Source organism: Babylonia areolata, chromosome 2 (assembly GCF_041734735.1).
Source record: "Babylonia areolata isolate BAREFJ2019XMU chromosome 2, ASM4173473v1, whole genome shotgun sequence".
NCBI lineage: Eukaryota > Metazoa > Mollusca > Gastropoda > Neogastropoda > Buccinidae > Babylonia > Babylonia areolata.
In genome coordinates this window covers 44,664,911-44,681,016 of record NC_134877.1, presented here as the reverse complement: position 1 = coordinate 44,681,016, position 16,106 = coordinate 44,664,911, and the positions used below count along the sequence as shown (strand labels likewise).

At 40.1% G+C, this 16,106-nt stretch overlaps 1 protein-coding gene across 1 annotated transcript; it reads right to left on the bottom strand.

Moving 5' to 3' along the window:
* Positions 1-2,512: 2,512 nt before the first annotated feature.
* On the bottom strand, positions 2,513-14,781 carry LOC143279459 (leucine-rich repeat-containing protein 46-like). Its single transcript, XM_076583503.1, has 6 exons — positions 14,271-14,781; positions 12,298-12,388; positions 10,360-10,628; positions 8,830-8,899; positions 7,405-7,655; positions 2,513-5,400 (listed from the first exon to the last, which is right to left on the bottom strand). Exons 1-6 carry the CDS (start codon positions 14,317-14,319, stop codon positions 5,243-5,245), a joined length of 888 nt encoding a protein of 295 aa, XP_076439618.1. The 5' UTR covers positions 14,320-14,781; the 3' UTR covers positions 2,513-5,242.
* Positions 14,782-16,106: the final 1,325 nt, after the last annotated feature.

Below are 16,106 nucleotides of genomic sequence, written 5' to 3'. Positions count from 1 at the left end.
AACACACGCGCGCGCGCGCACACACACACACACAGAAACCTCAACCAATTCTCGTTTGATTTGTTCACGTATTTGTCAAACGTGTTAACGTGCCCTACAGAGGGATGTGGAGGTAACGGAAGGACACGATTCCATATATGATGGAAGGAGAGCGGTCCCTCGGAGTTTCGGGAATCACGTTCGCGGATTTGATGAAAACCAATGATCTCTTTTGCGTCAGCATTGATGCCTTCGAGTATGATGAAATCCAGTCAACCCCTCGGCTCATTCCTCGCCCGCGCGGCGTGAGAGCCTGTGTCCCCAAGCATATCGTCATACATACCCCAAACCATACCGTTGCTAAAGTACAAAAATCGTTGTTTTTTTTGTTGTTGTTTGTTTGTTGTTGTTGGGTTTTTTGTTTTGTTTTTGTTTTTTTGCATCATTGACATCGACAAAACCTTTAATGGCGTGAGAACTTGTCCCCAAGCGTATCCTCATACATATCCCCAAACTATACCCCTGCCAAAAGGACAAAAATCGACTCCCCCCCCCCCCCCCCATAACTGCATTATGCTAAAACTTTCAAGTGTGAACTGACAGGTTTATCAGTCAGACTGTGTGCTAATGTAATTCTATGACAGACAGCTCTTATAATTCAGAATCAGAAATTGGTAATGTAATTAAAATTGACGGGTTTATCATCAGTCTGTGCCAATAGGAATCTGCGACAGACAGTGCTTTTAATTAAAAATCAGAAATTGATAACGGAATTTACTTGATGGAACACTGTGTTTTAGATACCTCTGAGGATGAGGACAGTGGAGAAGATCTGACCATTGTGTTGGGTGACTTCAATGTGAAAACTGGGAGCAAAAGCAGCAAAGACGCCTTGCTGCCAGACACTTTGATGTGAATGACGAACAGCCAGGAGTATATATGCATCATTCCAAAGACAGTGTGATTAAAGATTTTGGTCGTTATCTTTTAGCCCCTTGACTGTTGCTGATGAGTGTTTTCATCAGTGAAGGGCTACTGCCTGACCGAGGTCAGGTTGAAGTTCAAGGTCACGATGACAGTCACAATTTCTTTGTCTAAACTTTTTCTTCTTGGGACTGCATTACTTTTGTTCAGCAAAATTAATTACAGCACTTGAAAGAACACACATAGTTTTTGCACTTCAGATTCATTCCACACTGGTTTCATTTTACCAAGGTTCGGCAGTCAGGGAATTAAAAGTTCATTACAAATTTTGAATGGCTCCTTCCCAGTCAAGTCTGGTAAAATAACTTCGTAGTGGAGCTAGTGTTGTTGACTACTTTTTGGTATCTGAATGTACAATATGGCTACTCATAATCCCTAGAATAGAATCAAAACATGTGCTTGTAGAAAAGCTTCTCAAAGACATCCTGATACATGCAGTTCTTCTAAATACATTAGGAAAAACAGCCATTCAAAAAAACATTTGAAACCCAGAGGAGGCAGAGATGAATATCCCCTGAAGTTTGAGTTTTCTTAAGCACAGCCAGCATGGACAACTGTCCTCAATTGGACATTATTGAGGCAGCTCTAACAATATTTAATATAGGGTTTTCACTCACTGGTAAGTGCATGAAAAGAAGTTTCAAAACAGGAATAATGAAGAACAGTCCAGTCAGTGGTTTGACGAAGAATGTAAGAAAACAGGACAAAGCAGGTTGAAGCAGGTTCTCTTTCCTTATTCTCTTGAAATGGCATCAATAAACATTATTCTTTGTAATGTATGGTGAGATAAAGGAGAAAAAACATAAAATATAGTGATGGTTTAAGATTTTCACCAAAACATACCATCCAAACACCAAAAATGAAAAAGTGATAGGATTTATTAAACTGTATTTCATTTTCAAAAAGCGTAAATTCAAAACCATAACCATAAATTGATTATAAACACAACATATTCAAAATCAAAGATATGTATCCTTTTATCAATATGTTTATCTCTCAAAGTAATGTTTGTAAGTTCATGCTCTCTTTCTTTTACACACACACATGCACACAAACACTCATACACACGCACACACATATTTGAAGTAATATCTGTACATTTTGCTCTCTCCCTCTCTCTTGCTGTCTCTCAAACACACAGACACACACACACACACTTACAAACATATTTGAAGTAATATCTGTTAGAGTGCTCTCTCCCAGACTCTCTCTTATACTTCACATTTTGTCCTCATAAAATAAGGAAAAGATCCTTGCAAACTCATAAAATCATGTAATGCAATCACAAAGATGTGTCTCCCACCCTACCTCCCCTCTAGCCCCTCCCCTTCTCTGCCCATCTCCCCCCCCCCCCACACACACACATGTAATTGCAACCCTTCCACTCTCCATCCAAAATCCCCGCCCCACACATTATTCTGCACAATGACATCCCATCATGTTACCACTTTGAACACTGACCACTTCAAATTCTGTCAAGTTCTAAAACATGCAAAAAAAAAAAAAAAAAAAGAAAAAAAAGAAAAAAGAAAAAAAAAAGAAGCTACAATCTATGCCAAACAACAACCAACACACATACAGGCACAGACACACACACACACACACACACACACACACACACACACACTCACACACCAATGATTGTATACACATTTACACATAAAATCACAACCATAAATGAAAAATCCAAAGTAATCAAAATGGTATCAACTGGAATGTAAAGCTAAAAATGTTAACAGTTTAACACCATCAATTAAGCTTTAAAAAAATATTTTTCTGCTTTCAGCCCTCAGTCACATTCAAGTGTATGCAGCACATTTTCTTCATCCATAAAAAATTCCTGTGAAAGGATTCTGCATGTTATTATTTGCTGTACTTATTCAAACATGCATCAAAATTATCACTGGATATGGCAAGCAGTGACAAGAACAAGTAAAAATGATATAATGTAAAAAAAAAAGTACATGTATGACACAACAGAATGCTGTGGCTGAACAGTCTAAATACCTTCATTTCAATAAATATCACATCACATACAATACACATTTCAATAAATATCACCTCATCTAATATCACTTACAGTGAAAAGACACTAAACTAAAGAACGAACGAACGAACACATCACAGTGAGACTCAACCATTCTGCATATAATTATTTGCATTCTCTTGACAAATGTGAGAGAAGCATCAAACAGCTGACCTGACTGACATATAAAAGAGCATCACTTGTGACTGTCTGACCACATGTCCATCTTAGATCTAGCATGGACTGTGTTATCTTCTGAAACAGGTCAGCTGGATTTTCACAACTCAGTGTTTGTCTTCAAGTTAGCACTCCTCAACAGTTCATTGTAGTCATGTTTAAATCACTGGGCATATGCATAGGAGGATAGTAGTTTGCACAGGACAGGAATGTCAGACCCCTGCCACAGTCTGCACTAGTTGGGTCACGGTTAAGTATGTGTAATTAAACATGGGCTTTTTGACCATCCACATACACACAAACACACACACTTTGTAAAATTGCTGGTTCAACAGCAGTCTTTTCATGTCTTTAATATGTATAGCTATAATTCAGCAAAGTTTCCCTGTAGTACAGCTACCTCAGGCTGGCGTGCAGAAAAATAAACCTTCACAACTCATTGCTTCATCTTTTGCTTCACTTGCAAAGCATTATTTCTGTCCCCCAGCCTGAGCAAGCTGTACTCCAGCAAATATTTGCTAAATTATATCCACAATCATTTTCTATCTAATAAGGAAAAAAGAAAAAAAAAGAAAAAGAAAAAGTAGGACAACAATATAAACCCTTCTAAGACAGCAATCTGGGGCTATTTGATTTCTATTTGTGGGAGACAGCCAATTGATATATGACTGCAGGTTCAACCCCTGTGGACTCCTTTCATATCTCAGCATTGGCAGTGAGAATGGGTAAGACACTCATTTGCCAATACAGTGTTCATGAGGGTGTTGGCTTGATTCTTGCTCTCACTCTCTCTACCATGTTTAACTGGAACATTGAACTGAGTGTATAGTCACTCAGATGAGATGATAAACAGAGATCCTATGTGCAGCATTCACTTGGCTCACTGAAAAACCCATTGCAACCAAAGTGCTGTCCTTCTGGAAAAATTCTTAAGAAGAAATCCACTCTGATAGGTCAAATATACATGCATGCACTCAAGGCCTGACTAATGTGCTTGGTGGTGCTACTGTCAGGCATCTGCCAAGCAGATGTGGTGTAGCATATGTGGATCTGTCTGAACACAGAGACACCTCCTTGAGAAACTGAAACTGAAACGCAGTGACCTATCAATCCCTATGGCAAGTGATCCAGAGACAACAATCACAGTTCAGCGTTATTCTCCATCACTGCAGGAAAATATCACAATCCATTGCCTTCTTAAAGCTACCCATGAAGGATGAAGCAAGGAAAAAGAAGAAAACAAACCACAAAATATTATGTGAAAAAAATAAATAACAGTAAGTGAGTAACTAATAGAACACCTTGTAAATAATTCATCTCTTCACCTTTTGCTTGGGGATCCTAAAATGGTAAGTAAATAAAACCCAAAAAACCCTATATTCTTCTCTTCTTTCTCTCTTTTGGCCTTAAAAAACATTTGTTTTACAGAAAGCTTGAAGTAAAAAAAAAACCAAAAACAAAAAAAAACAACAGTTGTTGCCTTGTCAATGTACATCTTGAAATAAAATGTTGACTCTGAGACACAAACAAAAAGCATGTATACATGAACATTCATGTATAGATATTCAAATATAGTTGCTGTATTTCACACACACACACACACACACACACACACACACACACAAAACACACACTGCTGGACCAATATGTATGGTGTTTAACACATACATACACACACACATATATATCTATATCAGTCTCTCTCTCTCTCTCTCTCTACATATATATATATATATATATGCATATATATACTTTTTTCAAATCTGAAAAAAACCTGTGTTTTCACATTTTCACTGAGATTCAGTTTCTTCAGGCAAGGGCACAGGAATGATATGTAATTTAACGAAATGTTTGATTGTATGAATATCAAAGTTAATTTCCAAGCCTGGCTCCTTGTATATAAATCTGATACCTGTAAGACAGACAGTCTGTTTTTGTTTCTCCTTCTGCATTTGATTTCTTTTTCTTTCTTAAACTGTTGCTGCTGCTGTTTTCTGTTTGCTCTGAAACACTCATCTGTTTCTTCCAACACACTTATCTCTTTGCTCTGACACACAGTTGCCTCATGCTGACTGTCTACTTTGGGGCGGATGATCTCCCTGCATGTTTGAGGGTCTTGTTTTTGATGCGTATGTTCCTCATCTCCATGACACGGCGGCGGTGAACCTGCAACGTGTCCTCCAGGCGATTCTGTGAGCGCAGCAAGATCTCTGTGGTCAGGTCCTGCAGTCTGGCTGCAACACAGCACAACAACAACAATAACAATGATAATCATATAAACTGCGATGATAACAACAATGACACTACTCTGTCTTACTTTCAATGTCATTGTCACCCTTTCCACACACCCCACACTGTCTTACTTTCAATGTCATCGTCACCCTTTCCACACACCCCACACTGTCTTACTTTCAATGTCATCGTCACCCTTTCCACACACCCCACACTGTCTTACTTTCAATGTCACCATTACCCTTTCCACACACCCCACACTGCCTTACTTTCAATGTCATCGTTACCCTTTCCACACACCCCACACTGTCTTACTTTCAATGTCATCGTTACCCTTTCCACACACCCCACACTGCCTTACTTTCAATGTCATCGTTACCCTTTCCACACACCCCACACTGCCTTACTTTCAATGTCATCATCACCCTTTCCACACACCCCACACTGTCTTACTTTCAATGTCATCATCACCCTTTCCACACACCCCACACTGTCTTACTTTCAATGTCCCCATTACCCTTTCCACACACTCCACACTGCCTTACTTTCAATGTCATCATCACCCTTTCCACACACGCCACACTGCCTTACTTTCAATGTCATTGTCACCCTTTCCACACACTCCACACTGTCTTACTTTCAATGTCATCGTTACCCTTTCCACACACGCCACACTGCCTTGCTTTCAATGTCATCGTCACCCTTTCTACACACCCCACACTGTCTTACTTTCAATGTCATTGTCACCCTTTCCACACACCCCACACTGTCTTACTTTCAATGTCATTGTCACCCTTTCTACACACTCCACACTGTCTTACTTTCAATGTCATCGTCACCCTTTCCACACACCCCACACTGTCTTACTTTCAATGTCATCGTTACCCTTTCCACACACGCCACACTGCCTTACTTTCAATGTCATCGTTACCCTTTCCACACACCCCACACTGCCTTACTTTCAATGTCATCATCACCCTTTCCACACACCCCACACTGTCTTACTTTCAATGTCATCATCACCCTTTCCACACACCCCACACTGTCTTACTTTCAATGTCATTGTCACCCTTTCCACACACTCCACACTGTCTTACTTTCAATGTCATCGTCACCCTTTCCACACACTCCACACTGTCTTACTTTCAATGTCATTGTCACCCTTTCCACACACTCCACACTGTCTTACTTTCAATGTCATTGTCACCCTTTCCACACACTCCACACTGTCTTACTTTCAATGTCATCGTTACCCTTTCCACACACTCCACACTGCCTTACTTTCAATGTCATCGTCACCCTTTCCACACATGCCACACTGCCTTACTTTCAATGTCATTGTCACCCTTTCCACACACCCCACACTGTCTTACTTTCAATGTCATTGTCACCCTTTCCACACACTCCACACTGTCTTACTTTCAATGTCATCGTCACCCTTTCCACACACCCCACACTGTCTTACTTCAAATGTCATTGTCACCCTTTCCACACACCCCACACTGCCTTACTTTCAATGTCATCGTTACCCTTTCCACACACCCCACACTGTCTTACTTTCAATGTCATCGTTACCCTTTCCACACACCCCACACTGCTTTACTTTCAATGTCATCGTTACCCTTTCCACACACCCCACACTGTCTTACTTTCAATGTCATCGTTACCCTTTCCACACACCCCACACTGCTTTACTTTCAATGTCATCGTTACCCTTTCCACACACCCCACACTGTCTTCCTTTCAATGTCATCGTTACCCTTTCCACACACCCCACACTGCCTCACTTTCAATGTCATTGTCACCCTTTCCACACACTCCACACTGCCTTACTTTCAATGTCATTGTTACCCTTTCCACACACCCCACACTGCCTTACTTTCAATGTCATCGTCACCCTTTCCACACACCCCACATTGCCTCACTTTCAATGCCATCGTCACCCTTTCCACACACCCCACACTGCTTTACTTTCAATGTCATTGTTACCCTTTGCACTGTCTTACTTTCAATGTCTGGCAGCTTGGTGGTGTAGGCCCCCAACACAGTGGGTCTGGCCTCCGCAGGGTCACGCCCGCCACCTGCCTCCCACCCCCCATCCTCTTTGTCTCTCCAGTCGTATTCCTCCTGTTCGTCCACCTCCTCATCCCCCTCCTCTTCACTGGAGATCTGAAAGCCCACTTCCAGTTTCTCCAGTTTGCTGACCTCCTCTCCGTCCAGCTGCTTCAAGTTGGCCAGTTCCTGGACAATGCTGCCCCTGCACACAGGGCCATAGGTGAACACCCTGCACACTGGGTCACAGGTCAACAGCTAGAAAAAAAACTCTGCACACTGGATCATAGGTCAACAAGAAGGAAAAACCCTGCACACTGGATCATAGGTCAACAAGAAGGAAAAACCCTACATTCTGGATTACATCTACAACATGGTGACACATTGCACACAGGGTCATAGGTAAAAAACAAACAAACACAGAAAATCCATGGCACAAAACATTTTGTAACACGGATGGCACGAAAACAAAATGTAACACTGACTGCATGAAAAAAATACTGTTAGACTGATGGCATGAAAAAATACTGCAACACTGATGGCATGGAAATATTTTGTAACACTGATGGTGTGAAAAATACTTTGACATAGATGGCATGAAAACATACTGAGACACTAATGGCATGAAAACATACTGTAAGAATGGTGGCATGAAAAATTCTGTAACACTGATGCCATGGAAACATATTGTAACACTGATGGTGTGAAAAATACTGCAACACTGATGGCATGAAAACATATTTAACAGTGATGGCATGAAAACATACTGTATGTAACACTGATGGCATGGAAACATACTGTAACACTGACGGAAAAAAACCCAACCCAAACATATTGCAACACTCTAGCCATAGATACTGTGACACTGATGATGCAATACTGACAACACATATTTTACAATGCTGAAGCTTTAGGTTATGAATCTCCGTGGGTATAATATGAAAAATTCAATGACTACAAAAACAATCAATATGGTAATATAGTCAACTTTTTGAGCAGACATAGCAAACTTGTCAAAGAAAGCACTGGTCCTGTGCAAGATTTCTCTATCCAGCTACCCACCTGTACTTGACTTAACTACTTGTACCAACCTGCGTTCCCACCTGTACCAAACTGTATCCACCTGTACCAACCTAGACCCTCCTTTGTCTACCTGTAGTCAGCTGTAACCACCTGTACCAACCAGTAGCCTCCTGTACTCAAATGTACCATCCTGTACCCACCTGTACCTATTTGGACCTACCTGTATCAACTTGTACCCACCTGTACCAACCTGGACCCACCTATACTACTAACCTGTAAAGGAAACCCATGCCAACCTGCACCAACCTGGACCCACCTGAACTAAGCTGTACCCACCTGTATCAATCTGTACCCACCTGTAATCTGGTTTGTTGCAGCATGGGTTTCCTCTCAGGTCTAAGATGATCACGGACTGTGGAAATTCATCTGAAACCAACACGCCCCCAAATCAACAGCATCAAAAACAACATGGAAAGTGCTCTGAAACAAACAGAGGAAAAAGAAAAGATGGAACAGAGGGGGTGAGGGAAGAGAGAGCGAGAGAAAGAAAAGGAGAGGAAATGGCGAGAAACAGACAGAGAAAGAGAAAGAGGGAGCTCACAGAAACTGAACTTAGTTCAATTCAAACTGAACCAAACTGAGACAAAGAGAGAAGTATGAAACAGTGAAAGAGAGATGATGGTTAAACAGACATGGTGAAGTGGATAGGAGACTGGTGTGCTGATATATGAGTGCATATGAGAGAGAGAAAGAGAGAGAGAGAGAAAGAGAGAGAGAGAGAGGTGGGGGGAGGAGGGTGGAGAGACAGACAGACAGACGAGAGAGACTGGCATAAAAAAGTCATTAATCTTCACTGAAACAGACTGTAAAGCAGTGCAAGGTGTCACACACCTCCAAGAAGAACAAGAAATAAAACAACAACCCACACAACTCATACATTCAACCACTGGCATTTAATGATTTATTGACAACTGCCAGCAGCTCATAATTTTTTTTCGGTCTGCATTCATGGGTACAGCTCCCTTGTTCGTTAGTATAGATGCAAATGTGCTTTTTACATATATGACTATTTCTCCCCTGCCATACACCCAGCCATACTTCGTTTTCAGGGGTGTGCATGCTGGGTATCTTCATGTTTCCATACTCCACCAAACACTGATATGGACTTCGGGATCTTTTAACATGTCTATTTGATCCTTTGCATGCATGTACATGTGTGAGATTAAGCCGCCAGTAGATCTGTAACTGTGCTGACCTCAGGGTTTGGAAAAGTCAATTCTTAATCCACCCGGTACCAATACCAGGATCAAACCCAGGACCCTGAGATTGAAAGTACAACACATCACCCATCTGGCTATACACCTGTAAGAAGCTCAAAACGAATGTGCCGGTTTCTACAACCAGTCAAACTGGACTATAGTTTTCCAAAACTGAATCATCATCATTTTCAACTTAATTCATAACGATATATATTTGAAATTTGTTCACCAGTTAATGACATACTGACAGCTTACCCATTTTTTAAAAACTTAATGAGCCACATTACCAAAAAACATTTTGCTTCCCGTTTCTATTTCTGAAACTAAATGTCATAGCTTACCAACTGCTTGTCAGTATCACCACTTACCAAATGCTTTCCGATATCCCTGCTAACAAACAATTTAGCCAACACAGCTTACCAACCACTTTCCTATATTATAGCTGACCATCTGCTTACCAATATCGCTTACCAGCTACTCACCTGTTTCATAGTTTACTAACCGCTTTCCAGTATCATAGTTTACCAACCCGTCTTACCAACATCACAGCTTATCAACCCACCTTACCAACATCAAAGCTTACCAACCAGCCTTACCAACATCACAGGTCACCAACCAACCACTCACCTATGTCGAAGTCTTCAATGGCATTGTCGGAGAGGTCGAGGAAGAGAAGGCGGTGGAGATGTTGAAGGTTCTCCACGGTTCGAATCCCATTACCGGCCAGAGTGAGGAACTGTAGGGAGGGCAGGCAGTCCAGGTTGCTGATGGCGGTGATGCGGTTTTGCTGGAGGTAGACGTTGGTCACGCTGCTGCCCAGTAGCTCCAGGCTGTCAATGGTGCTGATGTTCTCCCGGTCCAGGCGCAGGTGGGTGATCTTGTTCAGAGACTCCAGGCTAAGGAAAAAGTAATATCTATCTTCAGAGACTCCAGGCTGCAAGGGGAAGGTTCTATCTATCTTCAGAGACTCCAGGCTGCAAGGGGAAGGTTCTACAGATTTACTATCTAACACATTACGCAAATCTGTGCGGGATGGGGGAGAACTGCCATTTAACGAGTCAACTCTCCCGGTCCAGACGCAGGTGGGTGATCTTGTTCAGACTCCAGGCTGCAAGGGGAAGGTTCTATCTATCTTCATAGACTCCAGGCTGCAAGGGGAAGGTTCTACAGATTTACTATCTAACACATTATGCAAATCTGTGCGGGATGGGGGAGAACTGTCATTTTACGAGTCAACTCTCCTGGTCCAGGTGCAGGTGGGTGATCTTGTTCAGAGACTCCAGGCTGCAAGGGGAAGGTTCTATCTATCTAATGTCTAACACATTAATAATAATAATAATAATAATAATAATAAAATGTAGGCTTATATAGAGCAGTACCCCCATCTCAGATGGGGCTCACCGCGCTTCACAAAAAAAAAAAAAAGAAAAAAAAAAGAAAAGAAATTTAAGACTAAGTGTCGTAAAATATGTACAAAGTCTACAAAGTTTCACATGACAATGGTTAAAATATGCATATGTAAGACTAACTGACATGATAAAAGATATATATATATATATATATATATATATATGCATATGTAAGACTAACTGACATGATAAAAGATATATATAATATACATACATACATACATACATACATACATACATATATATATATATATATATATATATATATATTGCCTGCAAGTCTGCACGGGATGGGGGAGCACTGACTACTATTTAACGAGTGGACTTGTTAACAACTGCTCAATTTGTTCTTCTCTCTCCCTCTCTCTCAATCTCTGTATATATTATATAGATTTATTCATTTGTCTATCTACACACACACACACATGTACATGTATATATAGAGAGAGAAACAGAGAGAGAGAGAGAGAGAGGGAGAGACAGAGGGAGGGAGAGACGGGGAGAGAGAGAGGAAGTAGAGAGAAAAATGGATGGACATATAGATAGATAGATAGATAGATACATACATACATAAGATAGGTATTTCGACAAACAGACAGACAGATAGATAAACAGATAGATAGATAGATAGACTGACAGACAGACAGATAGACACATGACATGATGATATAAAGAGTGCCAGTGCAACTAACTGGTCAGTCACACACACACACACACACACACACACACACACACACACACACACACACACACACACAGAGGGACCACAATAACACAACCAGTTTCAGTTTTAGTTTCAGGGTGTCAAAGCATATGTACTGATCCATATATGCTACACTACCACATCTGTGTTACAAGACAAAAAAAAGAGAAGATAATAGCTTGACCTATGCAAAAACCCAGTATGCTGGCCAGGCCTTGAGACCCCATCTAAGAATTGTGTAAAACATTACGTTCATGAAATGAAATAAAATAAACAAATAAGTAAATTATCTAAAACATAATCAAATGAAAGGTATGCAGAAGGCAAATGATTCAAATGAAATATGAATAAATGAAGCACAACCAAGGATACTAGCTAGCACTGCCATATAATTTATATCTGCCTGCCTGACACCAGTGACAGTCTATGACTAACTGATCAGTGAGTCCTTACACCTGCTCTTGGTTCCATGTCTCTGCTTCCTTGGGCAAATGGCGTTTGACAATCAAGTGCAGTGACAGACGTACTGGCCGTACTTCTTCAGCTGAAATACAGACCAATGGCACTGAATGGCAGTCATGTCCATTTCATCCTGTTCATCATACATGGAAAAAAAAATCACCTGCAATATCAGACTGATGGCAGTCATGTCCACTCCATTGTGTTCATCATAATTCATGTGGTTCATTTAAGTTACACACTGCTGTCTTAAGGCCAGACACTACAGTCAAATAACGACTTTTTTTTTCTCTCTGACTATATATCTCTTTTTTTTGTCTACTAGATGTATCATCACTTGTGGATCACAAAAAAAGGGTTCTTAGATTTCTGTGAATACCCATTGCTATGGAAACAAAATGGCTGCCAAACAATGTATCAAAGAAATAGGGTTTGTGGTCCATGTGATGCATGCAGACACTTTTTGTTAAGTGGACTTGATACACAATGACATTATCTTCATTTTCACATGAGATTGTGTTGATTCTTCAATTATTGTACTTTTTATGAATTTTTGAAATTTTGGGTGTTGCGAAATTTGGGTAAAAAGATTGGAACTGCTATGAATTAAAACCCAGAGCATATTTTCATACATTCTCATGACAAAACTTCAATAACATGTCATAAAACAATTATGCAAAGTCTCATGGTTGTAGGTTTACTCATCATTGAGCAAGTCCAAGGTATGTTGTCAAAGCCAGAAACTTGACGACTTGTGTCGAAAATGAACAAAAAAATATTAATGAACACTTTCATGATTCAGCAAGCAATCTTTATTGGCAATTTTTTCATTGTTAAAGACATCTTTACAGTCGAAAAACTTATGCATATGACAGAAGAGATGTTCAAGAATCAAAACAATCAAAAACCCAAATCATGAAAAATCATCATTTTGGTCTCTTTTGCACTGCCGTGTCCCCCCTTAACTCACTTAGTTTGTTTACGGAAGTGGAAGATTTAAAATCTTAATAGAATATTTGGACAAAGCAAGCAGCAGTCTGAATTTAGTGACAGTTTTCAAAGATGTTAGTAATTAGTGCTGTTCTTAAAAAAGTTTCTGATTTTTCAATCTTGATCACTTGCACTTTTCAGTCATTATGGATCTAAACATTCATTTCAATTCATAGCACATAAGTTCAAGCTAGTTACCACCTTTACTCACTGTCACCACTACCAGTCCTTCAAACAATCATGGGCTGCAGTTTTGCTACCATCTTGGGCTGTATACAGTCATGCTACCTGTGAATAGCATTTGATTAAGATAGGCCTGACACGTATTAGGCTGTGTTCTGGGCTGGCATTGATACTAACTTAAAAGGAATATAGGCAACTGTTGCTAGCTGCTGGCAGCTCAACATACTGCAACTCCCATAACAGCTTAAGGAAGAAAGGCAATAATAGTGGTTTTGTTTGTTGTTGTTTTTTGTTGTTGTTGTTGTTTTGGGGGGGGTTGTTTGTTGTTTTTTTTTGCTTGTTTGTTTGTTTTCACCAGCAATGGGTACGATCACTTACGGAAAGAAATGAAAGCTCTGGGATTCCAAAACAAATTACGGTAATATCCACAATTTTCCCCCTCAATACGGAATGGGTTGTGTTCCCAACAAGGCGTGGACGTTCACTCCGTTAGTCATAGAGCGAGCGGAGGGGAAGAAATGCGGATATCGCCCAAAATACACTCAATAGATCTGCTTACTACTGGATCATCTGGCTGCGTTTTGTAGAGAGAAAAAAAAGAAGAAAAAATGAAAGAAATAAAAAAAACACACAAACAACAGAGAGAAGTTTTCAGTAACAACAACAACGACAAAATGCTAGCTACTTCTAAAGAATGTAACCTTGTGGGACCACCCTTTTTCGTCGAGATGAATTGAGTCCGTAGCAACACAATATCTAATGTACGAAAATTGGCAAAACTGGGATATTCTTACCTCTCTCTGAAGGTTCTGTCATATCACCTTCGTCAGTCTCTCTTTCCATTGTTCTCTTCTATTATCGTTTAACCCTAAACCACCTTAAAATTTCTTTAATATCAAGTCGTCGGCAGTCAAGTTTTTCTTGTTTTGACGGATGTACTGAGCCTAGACTTTCTGAGGTTTCCTGGTTTGAAGAGGGGCGAAGACTATGAGTGAGGAAGGGGAGAGAAATAATGGAATAAATGCAGCCGAAAAAATGCCAACAATTACCATCCAACGAATTCTATTGTGTGAACTCTGTGTATCTGAACATTAAATCATCAGTATTATCTGAGGGCATTTTCCACCCTCAGGAACACGAGCAGCCAACAAAAAATAGCACTCAGGGAGTGTTTTCCTTAGCAGTCTATGGGAGCCAATCCACACATTTACTTCCTCGTAGGATGGATAGATTGTCTCCCTTAGACCAATTCTTTCTTTCCGCACGTGTGTGTGTGTGTGTGTGTGTGTGTGTGTGTGTGTGTGTGTGTGTGTGTGTGTGTGTGTGTGTTCTCTGTCGCAATTTCTGTCTGTCTGTCTGTATGTCTTTCTGTCTCTCCCTCTCTCTCTTTCTCTCCCTCCCTTTCCGTCTAAAATAGTTGTTTTTAGCTGTCGCAGACCGGGAGGTACATGGTGATTTAAAACAAAACGTAAAAGAATATCACGTATAGAAAAATATTTGTAGTTAATCAAACGTACGTGTATATTGTTTATAAATACCCAACGCTTTTAATGATGTTATGTGTAATATCCATAGATCAAACGACATGAAACGATACTTAAACAACTAATAGCACACACACACACACACACACACACACACACACACACACACACACACACACACACACACACACACACACACACACACACACACACTCACACACACACGCACACGGGCTAATACACATAAACAGTTTATGTCGATACTCACTTTGAGAGAATAGGGTGTGACAATATCTTCCATGTTACATGGAAAGAAAAAAGAAAGAAAGAAAGAAAAAAAAAGTACTAAAAAGCGATGCATAACTGTAAACAATTGTGTGATAACCACCAATTTAAGAGCATGTTCTTCCCCCTCTTCTCCCTCATATTAATGTTATTTACTAATTCCTTTTAAATACCCAACGATAACACAGTGTCACATCATTTTTCTACGATAAAGGCAATATCAGCTGTTCTTAATATGAAACAAACAACATGTAGCTTTGTGCACATTAAAGAGATTATAAACGATTTGTAGATTTTTTTTAAAAGTTATTTTTGTTTTTGTTTTTGTTTGTTTGTTTGTTTGTTTGTTTGTTTGTCTGTGACATTATTTGGCACTCACATTTTTGCTCAATAAATCCGCATTTATACATAATGTACCCCATCTACCAAGAATACACACTCACACGTGCACACACACACACACACACACACACACACACACACACACACACACACACAGGGGGGGGGGGGGGGGGGTTATGTGCATACAAAATAATTAATGTAAAAACAAAATTTTACATCGGAACTAATTTTGGATAAACTGAACAAATCTGCCATCAATAGAAGCCATCGACTTGGTTTCCAGGTAATTACTTTCTAAAACTGTGAAGATATGTCATAAATTTGGTATCGATTTATTCATGTAACATATGTAGATACACAACTTAGCAATTACCAGAATGAAACCAAAACCATCGTCTGTTATCACATCGTTATTATAGCCAGACAGTGCCAACACTTCAGAAAGAACCAATGAATTACAATGTTCACATTTTTCAAACTAATACCATCAGTGCCTCAGTCCAAAACGTTTGTGCGATT

Excerpts from the sequence above, each read along its gene's own strand:
- LOC143279459 (XM_076583503.1), bottom strand. The coding sequence starts at position 14,319 with ATGGAAAGAGAGACTGACGAAGGTGATATGACAGAACCTTCAGAGAGA. Across the intron at positions 8,900-10,359 it reads CATTGAAGACTTCGACATAG|ATGAATTTCCACAGTCCGTG; the intron begins GTGAGTGGTTGG and ends TGTTGGTTTCAG. Across the intron at positions 7,656-8,829 it reads TGCAACAAACCAGATTACAG|GGGCAGCATTGTCCAGGAAC; the intron begins GTGGGTACAGAT and ends CCCTGTGTGCAG.